The sequence below is a fragment of the Lupinus angustifolius genome, chromosome LG10 (genome assembly GCF_001865875.1).
Source record: "Lupinus angustifolius cultivar Tanjil chromosome LG10, LupAngTanjil_v1.0, whole genome shotgun sequence".
NCBI classification, from domain to species: Eukaryota; Viridiplantae; Streptophyta; class Magnoliopsida; order Fabales; family Fabaceae; genus Lupinus; species Lupinus angustifolius.
The window spans coordinates 1170161-1193596 of record NC_032018.1 but is presented as its reverse complement, the minus strand read 5'-3'; the positions used below and the strand labels follow the sequence as shown (position 1 = coordinate 1193596).

Sequence of the window (23436 nt, the reverse complement as noted above, 5' to 3'; positions counted from 1 at the left end):
AAAAAAAAAACGATTGAATAGAAACGACTTTGAAATCAGGTCCTTGAACTACAAGATTACTTGTTTGATAAGCCAGCTTGCATCATTGTTGCACATCAGATTATTTCAGCACCGTCACTAGTCTCAGGTTTTTCACTAGATCCTTCACTATCAAGCTGTATTTGCCATCCATCTGAAATATATAGTTTGTACCAATACAGACAAATTAAAGGAATAACCTCTTATTTTTGGAGTTTAATATATATCGACTATCAATATAATCTTTTTTACACGGTCAATCCATCATTCACCGTTCATTTGTATTACTTTTGTCTAACAGTCAATGATGATTAACATATGAATGGTGGACATGTCAATGTCAATGCATAACATGTTATATGTAATAAATTCTGATAGCTGTTGGATATATCATAATATGAAGAGTATCAAAAAATCTGAGGTATATGGGGACACCCTATAAATGGTGTTACTTAATTACCTGAGCAACAATGGTGATATCAAGAGTATTCCCAAATGGCAAGACATTGGTACTAGATATGGAGAGATGAAGATGTTCAAGTTGGGACAATATTTTGACCAAAATTCCCATTTGTTTCATACAATGAATTTTAATTAGCACATCTTTCCCTAAGACTCTTGCTTCAACATCTGGAAGAGCTTCATTGTGTCCATAATCTTCATTAGTGTTCATTTCACAGACACCAGTGTCATCTTCAATGCAGATATGAGATCTTGTTATATTTATCACTGATTTTACACCTTTCTTCTGGACATATTCTTCTAGCTCTTTTGCACGTTCTTGAAGTTGTTTCATATAGTTTATAGCTTCTCCAAGTACATGAGCCTTATCCATCTATTACACATTACATAATAGAATTGTCTGACATATTTTGTTTTGGTTATAAATCATGTTTTTTTTTTATATTTAAAGGTTAAATAAAGTTGCTTATAAAATAACATGCATGATCATGATTTAAACAATAAATATATATATATATATATATATATATATATAAGCCAGGTATAGTGGCTGAAAGTGCTATGAACTTCTTTGTGAGTTCTTGTCTCCTATTTCTTTCTGACAATATATGATCCATTTTCTCAGAAGTACTTCTACTCTTCTTTGTTCCATGGCTAGCCCTTGATAAGGGCAAAGGTAAAGAATCTGTAGCAGCATGATTTCCCAACTTGGGAAGAGAAACCTCTTTCCAACCAGAACAATTAGGATCATGTCCACTTGGTAACAATGCAGTGGCTTTATCAAAAGACAGTATATAAGTTGTTGGAGTTGATGTTACATTCTCTGCACCATATTGCTGAGTGGTGATGGATGAGTCATTCTTGATCATCAAGTTCTGGCCAAAGATTGTGGAGAGAGGGGTAGTAGTGGTTTCTTCTGGTTCTAAAATCTCTCTAAGGAACTCTTCAACAAAAAAATTGTTCTTGCTGAAACATTCATTCATGTTATCATCCATTTCCCAACACAAGACAACTAAGAAACAAGAACAAATGAAGGGTAGTTATATTATATGGTTCATTGAGATGTTGTCACACATACATATATATTCATACTCTAACATATTATAGATGATAGATGATGATATAATGTATAAGATTTTCTTAAATTAAGCCACAAGTACTAGGAATAATGGTTCAAAAAAGTATATTTGCATAATGAAATTAAATATATAATATTGGAAGAGAAAATGGATGTAATTTAAAATGCATCTTTAAGAAAACCCTAATGTATGTGGTTAGTGCTTATGTATTATCCAATTGGAAACCCATTTATGTGCTACTTCTCCTCCATTATTCGAAGGAATTTCTTAACTTTAGATTAGTAACGACCCAAAAATATATAGAATTTCTTGAAAATGATAAATTAAAAGAATCACAAATTTAGGTTTTTAGTTTTCCTACAAAATATATCCAAAAATAGTTTTGAATTAATAATAATAATCACACAAAAAAAGTACTTCTCTTAGTGCTTTCTCTTTTGTACTTGAATAATATTTTTGGTGCATCATACAATTATATAAGATCAAATTTAAATGAATAATAATCACCAAAAAAAAGTTATAATTGTATGGGTATGTACTTCTACAAGAAATTCTTTCCCCTCCTAATAACCAAAAAAAAGTTGAGAAAATTATTTTTAAATAACAATCGATATTTGAATGATTAATAATCACGACCAGATGTTTAAAAAGCATGAAGTTGTTCCAACTTGATAGAGATATAAAATTAAGTTCTATAATGCATGTTTAGAAAATTTTCATTTTGTTATAAATGATTTGACGTTTTAGAAATAAAACATTCAATTATACATTTTTTTTAATTATATTCTGATTTTTACTTTCTATCCGTAATCTTAAGTATCAACCCAATACTTAATTTTAACAAAATAGACACTTTGAATGTGTTATTATTGTTAGAAAGGTAATGATTTGATTAAAAAGGAATGTAATATTTTTTTATGGTGGTTAAAAAATAAGTTGGAAGGATAAACTTTAAAAAAGAAAAATGAAAATAGACAAGAGATGGTGTATGTACTGAGACTTCTTTTTGTTTGGGTCTTTAAAGTTAGCTTTTGTATGATGATGTTGATTTTATTTTGGTTTCCCAGCAGATATTTTTTCATCCACCAGACTCGAACCGGATTCTTGCTTAAGGGGAATTAACCATGTAACACTTGAACCAACGGACTAGAGTTTTAGGCGTGTTTCATTGCTGTTTTTAAAAACACTTCTCTCTTCTCAAAAAACAATACAAAATAACACTTGTTTTTTTTAATTTTAAAATTTTCTATTAAAAATAACTTAAAATTATAACTATTAAAAAATAATTTTTGTAACATGTCATAATACTTATCCATCACTCTAGTATTGAATGATTTTTTTGGATATTATTACTAAAGATATCACCTCAACCTTTATTATAAAGATTAAAGATAATGAAACTCAAAATCTTCACATATTAAATTATTACTAAATGTGACACAAGTGCTATATGCTAGAGATTCCTCTCGTTCTGTCTACTTGTACTACAAGAAAATTTCTAACACCTTATGTTTTAATGTCTCTATCTATACTGCAAAAAAAGGTGATAGAAAATGAAGCTTCATACCCAATAGAAACCATGTTAGCTAGTATCTTTCTCATGAGAACATGCATTCTAAATTGTGATATGCAATCAAAATAGAAATTGTGCTGTGATAGTGCAGTTTTATTTGGCAATCTCTATAATGATAAGTGTGACTAAATTGGTGATATTTTCCTGCGTTTATTTATAATTGATCATAAACACAATGTAACTATAATGATGATGCCTATTTATTCAAAAATGTACAACTTGGTTGCTTATGTGTTTTCCTCTCCCTTCATGATACGACAGATGAGGATTACATCAAAAAGATGTTGGTATTGTTATAGATAGATATGACAGTACATGTCAGTTACATTACATGATTGCTCAAGTATTTATCTTTTTCTATAGTAAAGTGTATTCTGAATTAAGTATTTGTATGGTGGTGCAAGGCCCCACTGAATCTTTAAGGTTGAGAGTTCAATTTAAGAGGGTTACACTTTGTTGGATGGGGCAAATACGACCCCAAAAAAGATTAGTTTATTATTAACGATGTTGTACAAACAGTTATTGTATATATCTAGTGGGTCCATTTCAAGGCTGTCTTTCAATTATTGTATCGACCCTACCACTAGTATTACGAGGCAATCTCATGAGCTTAAGACATATCATATGTAGAAATTTATAGGAATAAAGTTTGATGTAAGGTAATGTTAGAATCATAATATGACCAAAAGGTTAAGAGTTTGATTTTTAGAAGGGGTACTTGTTAAGAAAAGTAGTCACGCAACCTGAAAAATATACTATTAGTAGTACTAAAAAAATTCAAACATTAATCATTTAAAGTAATTTATTATACAGCTAAAAATCAATACAAATGATAAGATAATAACAAAATCAATACAAATGATATAAATACTAATATAACTAATCCTCAGGAAAAGGAAATAAGTGGCAAAATGATTGTCAATAAGAAAAAATGTCATTGTAAGATAAGGAAAGATATATGTTGTCTCACATTTTGTCCCACTATATGTACCATGAGTTTATGGTTAGTCAAAAAAATATTTAATAATTAAATTTTAACTTCAATATATTTTTCTGACTAATTACATGTCTATGAAACATGAAATGGCACAAAGTGTAGGACAGACATAATCACCACATAAATAAGTGGCATAATCTCCATAATATTGATGTGGCTCATAGAACCTCACATCAACATCTCATTGACACTAAGTAGTTTGACCAATTTGCTCAATATGTTGGCTGCTTTTCATTTTTTGTTGACGACATTAATATACCTTACCACTGAACCAAGAATGAAAATCCATGGTAAGTTGAAGTTGATACATAACTTTATATTGCAGATGAATAATGATCTAGTGAAAAATCTATGGCAAGTTTTATTGAATCAAATAACCTGTAATATAGTGATAAAACTCAGTTCAACATAACCCATGTGATGTATAAATAATTAAATATAATATTTGAATTTGGGTTTTCAACTTCAAATGTAAAGTAGACATGATCATTACAACTTTTACAAATCTGACCCCACTAAAATGAAATACACTGATTTGTTTGTGTTGGTACACTGTACACAGCCAACGTGATTCTTATTATATTGTTAGAATCCAAAATAGCTAACTGCTGCTGAAAACAAAGGCTCATTGTTTAATTATTACTATCAAGGGGCAAGGCAACCCATCCTAAATCGCAATTCATGTCTTCTTGTTAGCATAATTAAGTAACAACTATCGTTGAAAATTTGGATTATGCCTATGGGGCCCGTCCATATCTATCAATCAAAAGATCGACCACCAACGAATGTTGGTTCAAGTGATACATGTTTGATTTCCCTTAAGCAAAGTCTCAGGTTTTAGTGTTGTGGGAAAAAAATATCCGCTGAGAGAGTTAGCCTCACGTACCTATTAATATTCCCGATTGAGACATCAAACTGGAAGATGTCACTTATTAAGTTTAACTGATTTAAATTGTTAAACCGTCTGATCTGACTGAATGAAATAATTTTTATCTAAAAAAATATATATAAATGTAAAATTTTATATAATTAATAATTATGTATAATTATATTGAATAACATCACTTTATCTTTTATCGACCGAAGTAAAACAAAAAAATTAAAGTAGTATTGAATTTTTTAAATTTTTTAAGTAAACCGTCCGGTTTACTTCATAGGTTAATCCGGTTTAACACGCTCGAACGGTCTTCGATTGAAAGCAGTCCAATCCTTATATAATTAAGACTGTAAATCAAAATCATTTTTAAATCTAGTCAGCGATCAGACAGGTCAGACCGTCTAATCCAATTCTCACGATATAGTGATTTTAACTCACTGACCAATTTAAGATAAAAAAATAGTTAATTACCCATTTACATAAAAATTAGAAGGTGCTTTATTCAAGATTAGGCGAACTGAGATCATTTATCTCTTTTATATTTTATTTGGGTCTCTCCAATTAAAAAGTAATATCTTATTAAAAATAAAATTTTAAAAATATAAATTAATATTTGTATATTATTTATTGGAATTTAATTAGTTTATGGTTTTTATGGGACATGAAAACTTTATTCATTTCAATCAAGCAGAAGAAGAAATATTAGGTAAAAGTGCAAAGCCACTCAAAAACATCAAAATCATTGAGAACATATGAATCAGTATTCATTGGTATACGTCACGTGACTCCAACAGAGCCAGCCTCAAGCTTTTCACTAGTTCCTTCACTGCTAGGTTGTACTTGTCACCCATCTGCACCATAGTTTTTTCAATAAAATTCTAATTAAAATATTACTAGTATTCATTTGTAGGAATAGTTGTCATTGTCATTAGAACAATAAATCTCAATAATATAAGTATACATCAATAATTGAGATTAAAACTTTACTCTTATATGTATATAATGATTAAGATAAATAATTCCCATTTCTTAGAATAAGTCAAATGATATATTCCTTTAATCTATTATTGTTGTGTACCTGAGCAATAATGGTAATGTCAAGAACAGAATTCCCAAATGGCAAGACACTATTGCTTATTGTGGAGAGGTCTAGACTTTTAAGATGGGTCAATATTTTGAGCATAGTGCCATTTTGGTTCTTGCAATGAATGCGAATTAGTACTTCTTTTTCCAACACTCTTGCTTCAACTTCAGGGAGTGCTACATTAACTTCATGGCTATCATCAAAATTTGTTTTTTCACTAGAAACAGAACCTTCATCACTGTAGAAGTTGGCTTTATTGATGAATGACACTGATTCTACTCTTATCTTCTTGTAGCATCTTTGTTCCTCAAGGTCTTTTACTCTTTTTTTAAGTTGTTTCACATAAGTGATTGCTTCACTAAGTATTGAGGCCTTGTCAATCTAGACATGAGAAAATTATTTCATGATTGGTATAAAATATTGAAACAAATCTATAGAAAGATTTTGGTTAATTATTTTTTACATTTTTCTTAGTTTATGTGGGCCATAAATCCATAATTGCCTTGGAATGAATCCACAGAAAACGTCACTGATTTACACAGCAAGATTATATGAACAACAAATCTCATATAATAATCATATAAAAGCTAGCAAATCAACATTCAATGAAAAGGAAACAAATATTTTAAAAATAAAACTTCTCTTTCTATTTAATTTACGAGTATGCCTAACTAGTGTCATTTTTTAATGGATACCAAATATAATATATTTTTTTTCAAACATTCAATATATCATTTAACAATAAAAAATTGTTTTTTATTATTTCATAATGAGTGTCCACGTGACCCATTATTAGGCTGGGTATTAGTGAAATTAAAACGTTGATGTTAGCATATTTTTTTATAATAGTTTAATTTAATATATTTATATGGAAAGTATAAGAAATTTTTTATATTGTTGTAAAATACCTATCATTCACGTGTTAGTTTAATATCTCTCAAATAAAAAGTAATGTAAATGGAAGATCATAGATTATTGACGTATAGAAAACTTTATATAGTCAATGCAGGGATATTCGACTCTTTTTATAAATCTAAATTATATACTCAGTCCATCTCATTTTCTCTCTCTGTGTGATAACTAGAATATAATTGATGCAAAAGTATTGTATAAAAATATTAAATATCTTATAATTGTAACAAAATATTTTATGAAAGAATCATGTTGAGATATAGAATTGTAGAGAACCGTGTTCTTGTTATCTTTCTCTATTTCTAGTTTTATTGTTGTGGATACAGCCATTTCTGTCTCCATGACATGATTGCCATCAATCCATGTATTAAAGTCGCTCATCCCTAGTACAATAATTCACCACAGAGAGAATCAAACACAAATGTGTTTCTTAATATCTGCTTACCCAAAACCCCACATTGTTTTAAGAATAAATTATACCAACAATTTTTTTTGAAACTTTAAAAAATATTCATAATATATATATATATATATATATATATATATTATACTAATTATACGTATGACTTACTTTTATTTAAAGTTATAAAAATACTGCCATTACCAAATTATTCTCTATCTCTAGTTCTCTACACCTTGTTATAACATATTTCTAACTAACTTGTACATTTTAAAAAAATATTATAATATTACATTCTTCATTCTTACATTTAAATAATATTGTTAATTAACTGATATTCTCGATCATAATAATAAAAAGGTAGAGATATTCAAACCTTTTAATATTGGAAAAATAGGGAGAAAAATAATAAATGTTGCATAGAAAATATAAAATATTTTACAAAAAATATTATAAAAACATTCTAAAATGTGTTTGATGATTAATAAGTATGTAAAATTATAACTATAAGAAACATTTTTGGTTGAATCACATTAATTAAGAAATAAAATAAAAAACATGTCAACACAAAGTTTACAAATCTCAAGTTAAAGATATCATTTCATAATACCAAATTATCATTTTTCCTTCCTAAACCAATATAACAATATGCATTGCTTATACCATCCCCTTAGAAAATTATTAGTTATTTGAAGTATTTATTTCTTTATTGAACAATACTATCTTTATTAGAAAGATAATTTGCAGGGAAAAATCTCTATAGGAATAGCAAAAATCTTGTGAAAATATGTGAAATGATAATGCAATGAATGACTAACCTTCTTCAAGCCAGGAATAGTAGCTGAAAGTGCTATAAACCTCTCAGTCAATTCTTGTCTCCTTTTTCTCTCAGCCATGATATGGTTCAGACTCTCCAAAGAGTTTCTACTCTTCCTTGAAGTTGATATGTTATCCCCTTTTGATTGGTCACTACTATTAGCTTTGCACTTTTTCCCATTAACAGTGGATTCATCAAAAGACAAAACATATGATGTTGGAGAAGTAGCAGTTGCAGTAACCACTTTTTGTGGAACATGTTGAGATGCTATAGAGTTGGAGCTATTGCTCTTGGTTAAAAGTTTGCTATAGTTGTTGTCTGTAGTAGTGTCCTCAAAAGATAAACAACTTCCAACGTTATTTGGAGGATATAGACTTTCACTCTCAGATGAAAAAGCTGGTTGATGAAGGAACTTTCCAAGAACCAAATCATGATCATCAAGCGAGTTCTTATTGCTTTCATTGAACAAATCACCCTCTTCCATTTCCTACAACAATTCACACATACTTGTATTATTAACTTATAATAAAAATATAACAACTAACCTAATTATAGAAATACATACTAAATAAACATATTTTGTGTTGTCTGTTAATAATTTCAATTATTACCATATCGGAGAGAAAGTTTTGCCATGGCACCTCCATTGTTATTGTTGTTGGGGTTTTTGGGCACAACACTTGCAAAAATGGCTAGTAATGATTCAATGAGAAATCTTGAAGGCCATTTTATGGTAGATATGGAAGAGGGGAATAGGGAGAAAAAGGAAAATACACGTGCAACTTCTATATCCACCGTTAGATTTTAGGTACGCCTATTCATCTAATGGTTGTAATTTTTAATGGAGACAAGACAAAGGAGTAAGGACCAGGATGGGCCATTGACATGACTCACCTAGCCTCTACCCTCATTAGACAATATTTTTATTCATATGATACCGATAATATTTTCTTATCTTTCTTTAGTAAGGAATTAATCTTTTTCGAGGTTTATAACTATTTCTTCAAATAAGTGTTATTCTTAAAAATCAAACATTCAACCTTGATTATCAAGTGAGATTTTACATCTCTAGATCAACAACGCTCTGTTAGTTATCCATCTCATTTGTCCTCAACTCCCTTATCTCATTATAAAAAGGAAAGAAAAAAATCAATAATGTTTTGTGTAAGTGGATTTAATTATATGTATAATTTTTAATGTCATTTTAATTGAAATATTATATATATATATATCACTTGCTAAATAGTAAGGAGTTTATCTACATTTATAATTTATAAATATCACTTTTTACTTCACGGAACTATCAATTTTCAATGCAACCAAACTATTTAAAAATTATATATACACAACCATTAAACTCGATTTTTGTATTTAAAATTCTAGTCATATAGTAATGAATTAAAATATAAATTTATTCAAAATCAACTATTTGGATAAAAATCTTAACAGATAAGAGGAAAATTAGTGAGAGGGGATAATGTCATAATCATATAATGACACAGAAAACCACAATTGTGATTAATGTAAGAGCTTCCGCATAACTATCTATTCTATATTACTAATTTGATAGAGAGGAGAAGCTTATTTGGTAGAGAGAAGACTCTTGCTATGAATTTGTATGTTTTGATTCATAACCATTCTTGTAAAATGAATACTTTGGATACTTGGAAATGGGGGTCAGATGACTCCTACTTGACTCACCTGAATCAACAACAATCTCCTTTGCATAACGTTTTAAAAAAGTGTTGGATTAACTGTGTCCCTTCAAATATTTGTTGTTTTGTTTGGAAGTTGCTGAGAAGAAGACTTCCAATGACGGATGAGCTATTTAAAAGAAATATTATTCTTAGGATCAACGATATGACTTGTATGTTATGCAATAATCATGTTGAGTCTATTGATCACCTGTTTATATATTGTGACTTTGTTGCAAGTGTTTGGAAAATGTTTTACTCTTGGCTGCAGATTACATTTACATTACCATCTACAATTCTTGATCTTTTCAATCTTCATAACTTGCTTGGAAGAGGAATTAATGCTAATCTATGGCGATTGCTTTAGTTTGCGGTGGTTTGGTTCATTTGGATTATGTGAAATGAAGCAATTTTTTCCGAGAAGACACCAAGCTATGTGCATTTATTTGATTTAATACAAACTAGATCTTGGATTTGGTTCATCAATGTTACAAACAACACTTCTTCTTTATCTTTTGCAAATTGGTGAATGGATCCAAAAGTTTGTATCATTTTAAGTTCTAAGAAGATCATTACTTGATCTTTCTCTTGTATTGGGTGGACACCTCTTATGCTCACTTTAATACAATTTTTCCGATCGAAAAAAAACTAATTTGATACAGTGACATAAACCACTATCGGATGTTATAGTAACAGTGTAAAAAATTTACATTGTCGTTGCATATGTTTTTTTTCTCTATTATTAATTTGTAACCATAGAATAAAAATTTATCAAAATAAGGGGTGATATATTATTTCTTACTTGCATGTAGTTATTAAAGATATTGTGTCTTATACTTTACATCATCCTTTTGGTTGTTCATAGATATGCAATTACAAATAGAACTTATAGCTTTCTCACTCTTTAATTGTATCTCTCAACCATGTTCTGTTTTACTTAAATCCTATCCAAACAAGTAAATTAAATAACATTGTTGCAAAATAAAAATAATAGTTTAAAATCTATACACTGACACTGTAAATCTTTTTTACACTATCATCATGTCGTGCATTATTAATTTACATTATTTTTGTTTAAGAGTCAATAATATTTAATAAATCAAGATAGATGATTTGCTGACAGTGTAAAAATAAATATAAATACTCTAACTCTAATATATAGATGGCCCAATTCACTTGTCCAGAAGAAAAAAAACGAGGAGCTTTGAGTTTGGGCTTAGGCAATGTCTTTGATAATTGTGATGTTGTGACTTGTGACAAACTCTCGTTGAATAACAAAATCATAAAGAGAAACAGAACAACTTCAATTCTTTTCTTCTTTCGTTCCTTTCCTCTTTGATTCCTTTCTCTTTCATATCATATTACCAGCGCAGGTAAAAGGAATTTAGTTTTCTTTCAGATCTTACTTATTTATTATGAAACAGAATTAACTCTCATTCTTAATCTTCAGTTGTTCCTGTCATTTTTGGATGAATCAATTCTTTAATTTTCATTATATGTTTTATCTGGTTATTTGCTTATACGTGAGGATGAAATTTAGGTAGCTTTTGGTAGACGTGTTTGAATGAGACAAATCAGAATTCAATATACGTGTCGTATAATTTTTAAGAGAAGAATTTGTGATTAAAAAGTGACATCGATGTTCGGTCTCAGTCTCGGTTCAACGGTAAGTTTGTTTGTCTTGTGACTACGGGAGGTCATATGTCCAAATTCTGGAAACAACCTCTTCGTGCTTCGGAGGGTAAGACTAGTTACGTCTACTCTCCGGAAGGAACGGGACGCCTTATTTTGATGTTCCACATAAAACCAACATTTATTCTGTTTTGTCTGCATGCCAAACACTAGTTTCGTTCTTATATAAGAAAATTCCCAATTTAATTACTTAGGTGTTGATGTAAGGTGTTTTTTTTTGCAGAGGAGGAAACTTGATGATGTTGATAGATAACATACCAGATCATATATTATGGGATATATTGAGTAGGGTAGAGAAAACCATTGATAGAAACTCTCTTTCCCTAACCTGTAAACGCCTTTATCAATTGGATAATTCACAAAGGAATTCATTAAGGGTTGGATGTGGAATGGATCCTGCAGATGAAGCATTGACTTGTCTATGCTCTAGGTTCCGTAATTTGTCCAAAATTGAGATTACATATTCTGGTTGGATGTCAAAACTAGGAAAACAGTTGGATGACAAAGGGTTATTACTTCTTGCGAATCAGTGCCCTTGTCTATGTGATCTCGCATTGAGCTACTGTACGTTTATAACTGATGTTGGTCTTCGTTACTTGGCTTCATGTTCCAAATTGTCGTCTTTGAGGTTGAATTTTACACCGAGGATCACTGGTTGTGGCATACTCTCTCTTGTTGTGGGTTGCAAGAACCTCTCTAGGCTTCACCTTATTAGATGCCTTAATGTAAGTAGTGTGGAGTGGCTTGAATACCTTGGCAAGCTTGGAACACTTGAGGACCTGTCTATTAAGAATTGTCGAGCCATTGGTGAAGGTGACTTGATCAAGCTTGGTCCTGGTTGGCAGAAACTTAAAAGGTTGCAATTTGAGGTGGATCCGAATTACCGATATATGAAAGTGTATGATCGATTATCTGTAGATAGGTGGCAGAAGCAGCATGTCGCGTGTGAGAATATGTTGGAACTAAGTTTGGTAAATTGCATCATTAGTTCGGGTAGAGGGCTTGCTTGTGTGTTAGGGAAGTGCAGAAACTTGGAAAAAGTTCACTTGGACATGTGTGTTGGGGTAAGGGACTTTGACATTATATGTTTGTCTCAAAGATCAAGTAACCTTAAGTCAGTTTCATTCAGAGTTCCATCTGATTTTTCTCTGCCATCATTGGTGAACAATCCATTGAGATTAACAGACGAGAGTCTGGATGCCTTAGCAGAAAATTGCTCGAAGCTTGAATCAGTCAGGATATCTTTTTCGGATGGGGAGTTCCCTTCATCCTCCTCATTCACGTTAAGTGGAATACTTTGTTTAATTCAAAAATGCCCAGTTCGGCAGCTCGCTCTTGATCATGTTTATTCCTTCAATGATGTTGGGATGGAAGCTCTTTGCTCGGCAGAATATCTTGAATCACTTGAACTTGTGAGATGCCAAGAGATTAGTGATGAGGGGTTACAGCTTGTGAGCCAGTTTCCTCGACTGCGCGTTTTACATATAAGCAAGTGTTTGGGGGTCTCTGATGATGGATTAAAGCCACTTGTTGGATCATTCAAATTGGATTCCTTGGCTGTTGAAGATTGTCCTCAAATTTCTGAAAGAGGTGTTCAAGGAGCTGCAAAGTCGGTGTCTTTCAGGCTAGACTTGTCTTGGATGTACTGAACCTGCTTGGTTTACTTTTATGGACATAGTGAACTGTCTTTGTTTTGTGTAGTTTTCATGGCCTTCTGTAGATACTTACACTATCCACAATGCTTATCTATGTTGTATATATCACACATACATACTTCACTATTCTGGTGCTGTAATTTAGTTCGGTATATATATCACTATATGTTGTTATGAAATAAATGAATTCCTAGCAATATATGATTTATATTACATAGCCTAATGCTGCACTGCATATTTGAATTTGGAATTTCTTGCATGTACCATTGGTGTAGTAGTCTTTTGATTCATGAACTAGTGATTGTCTTACATTCCCTAAAAACCTACTATAACTATAAAAATCAAATCTTAATTAAAAGCATGTTTGTATTCGGGTCTATCAATTCAAATTGCAAAGTTTTGAATGGAAAAGAGAATGTTGACAAGGCACTCGTATGCATATATGAATGTTCCAGCTCAAGGCAATAGTTTGGATTTCAAGTGATTTTGGGCCTTTTCAAAATAAAGAAGATAGCCTGCAGAATCCTAATTCCTTATGATCCAATTAATAAAGGGGCTGGGTTTTTACACCCCACAAATAAGAAACCACACCCTACTCATATGAAAAACCTCAAATTACAAGATTAATATTTTTTTTAGTATAGCTAAGGGTATTTCCACTAAGGAATTAACCTTTATGTGTAAGGAATTAAATTTTTTCAAGGTGTGTGACTTTTCCAACAAGTGTCGCTCACAAGAATCGAACATTTGACATTTTGGTATATTTGAGAATCTATTAGGACCTTTTACTATTAAATCAATGTTTTGTTGGTATGTGAGATTAATATAATACTAAATAATAATGAAATACAAAAATGAAATAATGAACTCAATTTTTCAATAAACGTTATCTCAGTTTAAATTTTAACTTTTTATCCTCCGGGATTAATATAATACTTCAAAATTTTACACGGGTCATTAGTGGAAAACTAATGTACTAGACTAGTGGTATAGAAGCTCAACTTCATAGAGTCCTAAATCCCATATCTTTCTAGGTAACCTACATTTTACTATTTTCATGAAATGGAAACATAGATACGAAAGAATATTCAAAAGCACGAGCAGAGATTGACCATAAGAGAAGACACAAAAAGGTTGCATTATGTAGACAAATATTCACAATTCCCACAAAGCCATAAAACTTGCAAATATGAGATAGAAACTTGCACAAAATTGCACACCACTAGAGTAGGAAAATGATAAAGATATCATTATAACACGCTTTCTTTGTCTCTTTTCTTCTTGGGATTTTTCCATCCACTTTCTCTCCCTTTCTTTCTCAAAACCCAAAGGCAAAGAGGTAACCCTAACCACTATAACTCTTCTCTCCATGCAAGTAGGACAAATCTCTTGGTCCATAGAGTGAGAGCACTATGCAAAACCCAAAAACTTCGCGTGCTTCACCCTTCTATCTTGGGAAAACACACCTTCTCTTTCTCCCAAACCACTTAAAAACAAAGTCTTCACACAATAGCTATAGCATATGCTTGACCATGTTTACTTTTTAAGGGTTTATTTAGAGCTTATGGACCAACATTCTTTGTGGTTTCACACATACACACAAGTATGTTACTTGCAAAGCCACCTAGGAAAATGTCCAAAACTAGTGTATGTGTGTGCGTGCATGTTTGAGGGAGAGTGTCGTGTCGATTCTTTTGCATGGACACATAGGCTAATTATTAATTAACAAGTTTGACTTCCAAGTTTCATTTCAATTAAAGACAACTTTGGACGATATTAGTATATTCAATGTAATATAAAGTTAACATTTTTTATTGCAAATATTATTAGTATGTCTATAGTTTTTACTATGTTAGATTTTAACTCTTAATCTTCTTCTCACTTCACTTCTTAAATTCTTTATTTTAACCATTTTATCACCTTATGCATTACAATAATATTACTTCAATAAGGTGAATCCAAAAAATTAGATTGTGAGGAAGATATAATATAAATTTTAGAGTGTATTATATATATATATTATTGTAAAGATCTATACATAGTTATAACACTTTCTACCATTTATTTGTATTATTTTTTAAAAGTTAATAGTGATTAAATATGAATATTGAGTGATACAATGATAATGTATAAAATTTTAACATGTTTTTTTTATAAATATATTAGTTACTAAGTATAATAGAATTATTAAACTCTTACAAAATATAAATCACATATAAAAATATTTGTGCATCATAATAATAATAATGAAAAATTGTGTTAGCAAGTCCCTGTTATTCTCTTGCTCTCCGTCACGGACTGCAACACTAGAGTAGCACAACATAAGTCATAAGATATCTAAAAATATAAAGGTAGATTTTTATTGCATATAAGAATTTTATATAAAACGTAATTCACGTCTAATCTATTAGCTATCAGCTATCATGCAACTATACATAATAAATTCTGAACCTGACAGGATTCATAACGTAATCAAATCTTTCTTAGCATCTCACTATTTTGTGACACAAGATTGTGTAAATAGTATTACACTACTCAACTAGATAAATATTATAGCTCATAGATGTACACTTTTTACTACACTTTTTACTAAAAGTTTATGATAAAGATATCTTATATTACTCTATATTATATTATCCTACCACTAAACGAAATTAAAGTATTTGAATGATTGCATGAACGGTGCATTAATGAAGCACAGCAGATATAGCAGTTCATTGATCAGGGTTTGTACTTTATACCGTGTACGTACGTATGCAATACTAGTTAATGATCAGAAAAATATTATCATCCCAATGGTGAAAGTGCAATGATAGTCAAAGAAAACAATCTTATCTTTGACGCCACCATGACGAACCTACATATCTAATCTCATCAATCATACTATACTATACACTAGTATTAACATTTTCATCTTCAACATCATCAATCATAACACACAAATCACTACTCTCTACCCTTACTTTACCCTGGCTAATACCCCTCTCCCTTCCTTTCTGCCATAATTCAAGGTACCCAACTAGGGGCACTTTCTGTAATACTTAATAAAGAAATCAAATACATATATGTATATCCTTATTTTAACTTTGACACAACAAACAAATTATATATTTATAACTTCAAATATGTCTACTTGGATTCCTTTCATGTATATAAAAGAACTTTATTGAAAAAGAGATAAATTAATACTCATTTCAAAAGTCTTATATATTGAGAGAATAATCTTCTATCCTTCATTAAAAACATGCTATCATTCACACAAAAAAGAATATGTTCATTAAAGAATGTTGATGTATTGACATAGTCTTCAAAAAAAGTGTGTTGTATTTCTTTTGGCATGACATTTTTCCTCAATAAATTTTTTGCATTAAACTTCAACTAACTTAAATGGTCAAATTTTCTTTGAACGAGCAAACATTAGTTACAAAATGTAATTTCCAACTAGATTTTTTAAAGTTTTTTGCACCTGCATACTCTTAATTTCTCTTTTGATTTAGTTATTAGTAATATTTATATTCTAAATAGTTTAGAGGGTAGAAACGGGGCTAGGAGTGTTGATGACCTTCCAAAAGGTTTACTTACCCTAGGAGGAAAGACAAGCGTGTAAGTATGAAAGATTACGGTCTTGTCCAAATTGACAGCAATATCTATATCAACACTTTCATTTTTCTTTATCTATAATCTCATTTCCACTTCAAAAACATATTTTTGTTGAAGTGAAATCTAATAACATCGAAATGACTAATAACATTTAATGTAGAAATCTTTTAACACACATTTTAAAATGAATTAAAGTTGTATATAAATATTGTGTCCATAACACACCAACTTCAATTCAAAACTACAACCCTTCATTATATTCCAGAAAATGCTTCTTCATCATCAAGCACCAGAATCACTGAACTTCATCAATTTCCTCTCTCCACCACCACTACCACCACCACCATGTCATCTTCAACCTCAAACCAGTGAAATGAATCTCGAAGGAATCGCTGCCATTGTTGGCCAACAAGTCCTTTTCGGAGGCAAAAACGACAACCTCAAAACGACAACTAAAAATAACAACGAAGTGAAAACAAATCTCAGTGTGAGTAAGAGATACAGAGGAGTGAGGAAGAGGCCATGGGGAAGATGGTCTGCGGAGATACGAGACCGTATCGGTCGGTGCCGCCACTGGCTAGGAACCTTTGACACAGCGGAGGAGGCGGCGCGTGCTTATGACGCAGCAGCGAGGCGATTGAGAGGTTCCAAAGCTCGAACCAACTTCGAGATACCGTCGGTGTTTCCACCGTCAACTTCCTCTTCTTCATCCACGGAAGAGAAAACGGTGACACGTAAACCTAAAGGGACACGTGGCATTACTGAGAGGAAGTGCTGTGTTGTTACCTCTGTATCTCAATTGTTCAGTAATGGGGTTCCTCAAGTTGCAAGAGATAATGGAATAGTGATGTCGAATAGTGAAATATGTATATTGGGTGATGCACAATCTTAGAACTAACTTGTAGGATTAGTTTATTAGTAGTAGTAGAATTTGCATGTATAAGAAATTAAGCAGTATGTGCTTATTTTTGTTTATGGGGTAATGCATGGGAATAGGGCTTATGATGGTGCTTATTTTTGGACGAACCTGTGTACTCATGTTAATGAAGGAGCACTTTTTTTATGAATGTGTTTCCACAAATCATTATTTCACCATATTATATTGTATGAGAAATCATTCCATGCTTCCGAATGAATCCAACACATTCACATTATTTATCTGAAATCATACAACACATTCACTTGTAAGTTGGGTTTTGAAGTACATGCATAGAGCATAAGAAACTAAGAAAGCATACAACACTGACTTGTATTATATTCCTAGCCTTGTCCTTGTATTTGGCACTTTCAGTGGTAGAGAAAACAAGAGATCAAAACATGGGGCTAGGATAAAAAGTGAAAAGAATAAGTGAGTAATCAATGTTGTGGAAGTGTAACCGAGGACTGCAAAATCTTACGTTGGAGGACCCATATTTTTATATTTGTCTATGCTTCTCTTTCTGTCTTGAATGAATATTTGTCTTCCATTTTCCAAGATTACACACATGTGGCAGACCCAATGAGCCAGTCTCCGAGAAAATAATACAAATACCAATCATCAATATCCTTCTCATGTACAAATTAAACTGGTATTAGTAATAAACAAAAGAGTGGTAAAATCACGAGTATGACACCCTCAAATTGTCAAATAAAAAACAAGAAAAAGGAGTGTTTAACTCTTCAAGAATAGGGAAGAAGATAATCACATCTGAATGGATGAAAAAAATTTATTCATTTAAAATTATTAAATGGTTTGAATGACATAAAAGAGTATGACAGTAGATGTGAACTCCATCATACCGACTTGGTAAATGGTTTGAAGAAGAAAAATTGAATTTTTTCTGTATATTTTTTTTAAAGAATTGGTACATATAGATTATAGAAATAATATAGTTTGATGATGAAAATATCTTTGCATTGGTCGCAGCAGACCTGCATCTGCATCCTTTCACACAAGTAATAGGGATTTGATATGTATAGCACCTTTGATTGACCGATTGCACCCACACATTTAATAAATAAATATAGATCATTTAAGTGATTACATTAATGAACATGTAAATAATAGTTAATTAATACAAAATCTAGTATTTATGCTCTAACTATTTAAGTGATTGAAGGTGATAATCAAAGTATCGAATAACTGAATCATCCCCTGTTGAAATTGAATCTGATAGAGTTGTAGAAATAAGTGAAGGGATTTTATTCGTTGCAGATCTTACATTTGACGCCCAAAAATCCCGAAAAGGGGAAATCCTAGGATGACGACAACAGTGAAGCTTTGTATCTTAGGCACTACTTTATCTATGTACACATTTTCACTTCCTTTTGGATAAAAATGAAAAGGAAAAAACAGATAAGTAGAAATGTATATCGAAATGTGTTTTTTTCCTCATAAGTTTGAAGTAAGAGAAAGAATTCACTTACTCCAAGAGTGAGTTTAAAAAACTTACTCTATATCTTAGTCATTAATTCTACGTAAATTTAATGATTTTGATTTACTTACTGATTGAAACTATTCGATTTATCCGATTTATCTAGAATTAATGCTTCAAGTTACAATGCACCTCTTTACTGTGGGTCTAAAATGAAATTAGGGAGAGTTGCATCCATGCACCTATACTCATAGTTAAATTTGTTGTTGTTAATGTTGGAGGATAATTTGTTGGTTGAAATACATTTTTTCCCCAATTGAATAATAAATCATTATTACACCTAGAGGTACGTTGCTTTTCATAGATAGGATTATATTTAATCTACGTTTATAAAAGGAACTTGAAAAAAACCACCAACAGTTTCAGCAACAAATAAGAATCACAAGTTATTTCCTTCAATAAGCTTTCAAGTTCTACCATAAACAAATAACAAAATCACAGTAGATACAGAGTACATACAACTTCATTACAATAACCAATTTTTTTGAATTATCTGTAGAACACGTAATTACATTTATGAGTAAATATTTCTATAATTGGAGGATGGAGGGTTGTTCCCAAAAAAATTTGGACAATGAAAAAAAATGGGGCTAGGCTTGTTTTAGTTTTCTACACTACCCTCATTACCTTCATGAATCAACGTCAGTTATGACTTAGAGGAAGAAAGTGAATGGTTTAGCATCTACAATTGCATTAGCACAACCTAAATTGTAAGGAAAGACGAGCTATGTCTTCATATTAGGAGCCATACTGCAACTAAACTTCGTGTCAAAAACTATGATTGGTCAAGAAAATTAAAATTAACATTGTTAACTGATCAGGCGATCACAGTTTTTGACACGGATGACTCAAATCAAGGGACGGTGATGTGAAGATACCAGCATACTCCGAGCAATGTTTTTGGTCTAACCTATTAGTATGCAGAATGCTACTGGAAATTTGATTCTTTACCTAATTCAATGCATGGCATTGGAGCTCAGGTTATCCTCTACAGGCAAATTTAGATCAGGGAGCACAAATGTAGATTCATTGTTTTGAATATCTTGTGGTTTGTAAGAAGCGTTTGCTGCAGACACAGGTGAATCATCATCAAGAACCGTATGTGTGCCGGTATTTGAGGAGAGTGAACTAGAGGGATGGCACTGTGCTTCCGGAAACTTAGATGGGTCCAAGACAGCTTTCCCAGACACCTCAAAGGTTGTTGTAGCTGATTTAGAGTTCTGTCTTGACTCCAAATCAAGCTGTCACAAAAGGTTAAGGATTATAAGAAACCATTTCCATGTTCTACAGATAAATTTATGAGCAATGTTATCCATATGATAAAAGCAACTTTGCCAATATGTACTATCCATATTTTATCAATATTTTGTACTATAAAGATGTACAAATGTCATTGAACAAATATATACATGAAACATTTTTGTATTTTTATTAATCATTCAAAATATTATAAGCAGAGATTTCGAACATGGAATGAAAGTACTCATTAGTGAGCCAGAGAGCACAGGAAGGTTTTAATAAAGGTTAGAAGAGAACAAGAATGTTACCTTCATTCTCTTTAAGTTTTCATTTGTGGCTCTATGTTTCTCAACAATGATGCGCAAGGATGCCAGTTTCTGTTCAAAAATTCAAAGTTCAAACAACATTAACAAATAAATCATCAGAACAAAATCTCCAAGCAGAAGGGTCCAGACATTTGTGAACCAAAATAAGATATCTATGACAACAATCACAAACCATACATTTTTCAAACTTCTCCATTCTTTCGACAATAAACTCTCCTCCTCTTTTAGTTCAGCTAAAGTCTACAAGTACAATAAAAGTAAAAAGGATTATGATATGTTAAGCAAGTAAATTAAGCATACTCAATGAAAACATTTGAACTAGTTTATTAATCTTTTCTATTAACAAGAAATACACAACCAAGTCATATTAAAAAAGTTCTCACTTAGTAGGCATCATTCTATCCTCAAGTTATATTTATATCATTCATACTTAAACATGCAAATATATGTTATTCTTTATTATCCCACCAAATACTACAAAATAGGCACAACTCACGTGATTACTAGAACATTTGAGAATATTAACATCGAAATAAGTTTATATTTACCTTTTTTCTTCTTGACTTTTTGGTAGTGGTTGTTTCACTTGGATTAGCAATCTGCAAGATAACAAAAATGGACACTTGAGACATTTTATCATACAAAGGTAAATTCTTGAAAAAATGAGGTTAAATAACATGAAAACATATGATTTTGAAAGCAAAATAACACAAAAAGTAGACCTGAGCATAATTTTTTCGGGAGAAATGGCAAGAAAAATGACTTGAATGAGTTCTAGAGTAATAATGTATTGTCAAAGTCACTATCAATAAACTACTTGCTTATTTTTCGAATAAGTTTCAGTGAGTTTTGAATATAAAAAATAATAATACAAATCTATGGTAAATATTACTGTCTATATTTAAGATAACAATTTGTATTTACATGCATTTAACACAACACAACCATCTCCTTCTTTTTATTTGTCCAATGGTTACTGTTGAATTCCTCTTTTTTCCTGCACTACACTGCCATATAGTCTCAATCCCAAAAAAATAGAGATTCTCCTCTTCTGATATAACAGCCTGTTATTCTATGGGATAACAGTTTCCAATTAAAAACTCTTATTCCTACTTTTGACTTTCGCATGCATGCACTATTCCTTTATTATTATATTGTATTTGACATCAATTTGCTTATTTATACTCTTTTTCAACCAATCACAATATAAGTGGTAATTTATTTAATAGATTCACCCTTAAACCATTTTTGTATGATGTCATACAAATTTTATATAAATATTCCTTAAGGTCCTAATCTTGCATAAAAGAGTGTGTATTGGTTAGGAACAAGAGGGACATGGTTTTTTTGGGATAAATGATCTTTATCTCAAGCTACACCAAACTCAACCAAACAACCATAAGAGGAAAACACGGCACCAGAAGGATAGGGATCATATGTCTACATTCATGTCTCATTTGGTATCCTAAGTCAATAAGAAATTTCATTTATTTAAAAAGAAAAACTATAAAAACAGAAATTAATATTTTAATATTATTTCGTGAAGTTTTGAAAATAGAAAATCACTTGTGTGATGGTGCACCTCTCATTTTACCAAACTACCCCTCCCCCGCCTTCAATCTCTCGCATCACCAATGGCAAATACACAACCCAGTTTAATTGCAACTTCCTTCCGATACAGAAGGAACACTACTACGTAGACAAAAATGCCCTGATAAGGAAAGGGCGTTTCCGTCATTATATTCAAAGCGTGTAGAAGGCGTGACACTGAGATGATGAAGAAGAAGAAGAAAACGTGATAAGAGTCATTCTAGCCTCTGACTCCATGCGTTGAATCAAATCAAAATTTAAATAATAATGACAAAAGGTTATAACTCAAACCTTAACGGAAACAAAACAAAAACAGGATAACACGGCGGCTCCGGTGACCGGAGAGGCACTAACTGTATGAGGGTAGGAGCGTAAATGTACTAGAGGTGGGAACAGAGGCATGAGAAGTGCCAGAATAAGACACTCTTGGTTTAAGAGCTCCATTCAAAAATTCGCAAGACTAATAAAGTTTCATTTTTATTTATTTTTTCTTTAATAAAACTCTAAAACCAAAACCTTGTTTAAGGAAACAAATGTTAAATAGAGAAAGAGGTATGGAGCATGGATAGTAGTTACCTTAGATCTTGAAGTTTGGGCATGTTTGGTTGTTGGGTGGCTTGAGTCTTCATACCCATCGAGCGGAGTGGTGGGGCTGGCCCTTGTTGTGATGGTGGGGTTAGCTTTGTTTCGGGGTACGGAGTTGGAGCGGCGTTGACGTAAGGTCCAGTGGAGATGAAGAAGAGGAGGTGGCGGGTGTGGGTGGTGGAGGTGGAGGTGGAGGAGGAGGTTAACGACTTTGGAATCATCGGCCATGGCCAGCTTGACCCAGTCATCATCACACATCTCTCACTCTATATTTTGAAAGAGAGAAAGAAGGAGGAGGAAGAGAAGTGTAATACAGTTGTGGGGTGGTAGTGTTGGTGTTGGAACGTGCTAAATGTTAAATGTTATGGAATGGGATCACCTGTCCCACTTTTTTGTGTCTTATTGTGTTTTAACTCAATGAA

General features: G+C 31.5%; 5 protein-coding genes across 5 annotated transcripts; 2 read left to right on the top strand and 3 right to left on the bottom strand.

Annotated features, from left to right (window-relative positions):
• On the bottom strand, window positions 7-960 carry LOC109358127 (transcription factor bHLH18-like). The gene is made up of 2 exons (XM_019602203.1): window positions 479-960; window positions 7-172 (listed from the first exon to the last, which is right to left on the bottom strand). The coding sequence occupies exons 1-2, from the start codon at window positions 851-853 to the stop codon at window positions 101-103; spliced, it is 447 nt and encodes a 148-aa protein (XP_019457748.1). The 5' UTR covers window positions 854-960; the 3' UTR covers window positions 7-100.
• On the bottom strand, window positions 5663-8961 carry LOC109357653 (transcription factor NAI1-like). Its single transcript, XM_019601640.1, has 4 exons — window positions 8831-8961; window positions 8221-8706; window positions 6085-6471; window positions 5663-5857 (listed from the first exon to the last, which is right to left on the bottom strand). The coding sequence occupies exons 1-4, from the start codon at window positions 8864-8866 to the stop codon at window positions 5771-5773; spliced, it is 996 nt and encodes a 331-aa protein (XP_019457185.1). The 5' UTR covers window positions 8867-8961; the 3' UTR covers window positions 5663-5770.
• On the top strand, window positions 11155-13475 carry LOC109358873 (F-box/LRR-repeat protein 14). Its single transcript, XM_019603353.1, has 2 exons — window positions 11155-11286; window positions 11829-13475. Exon 2 carries the CDS (start codon window positions 11842-11844, stop codon window positions 13252-13254), a length of 1413 nt encoding a protein of 470 aa, XP_019458898.1. The 5' UTR covers window positions 11155-11286; window positions 11829-11841; the 3' UTR covers window positions 13255-13475.
• LOC109358150 (ethylene-responsive transcription factor ERF084) lies at window positions 17116-17941 on the top strand. The gene has a single exon (XM_019602227.1). The coding sequence runs from the start codon at window positions 17129-17131 to the stop codon at window positions 17750-17752; it is 624 nt and encodes a 207-aa protein (XP_019457772.1). The 5' UTR covers window positions 17116-17128; the 3' UTR covers window positions 17753-17941.
• On the bottom strand, window positions 20105-23344 carry LOC109358132. The gene is made up of 5 exons (XM_019602207.1): window positions 23006-23344; window positions 21388-21438; window positions 21017-21079; window positions 20822-20890; window positions 20105-20515 (listed from the first exon to the last, which is right to left on the bottom strand). Exons 1-5 carry the CDS (start codon window positions 23270-23272, stop codon window positions 20231-20233), a joined length of 735 nt encoding a protein of 244 aa, XP_019457752.1. The 5' UTR covers window positions 23273-23344; the 3' UTR covers window positions 20105-20230.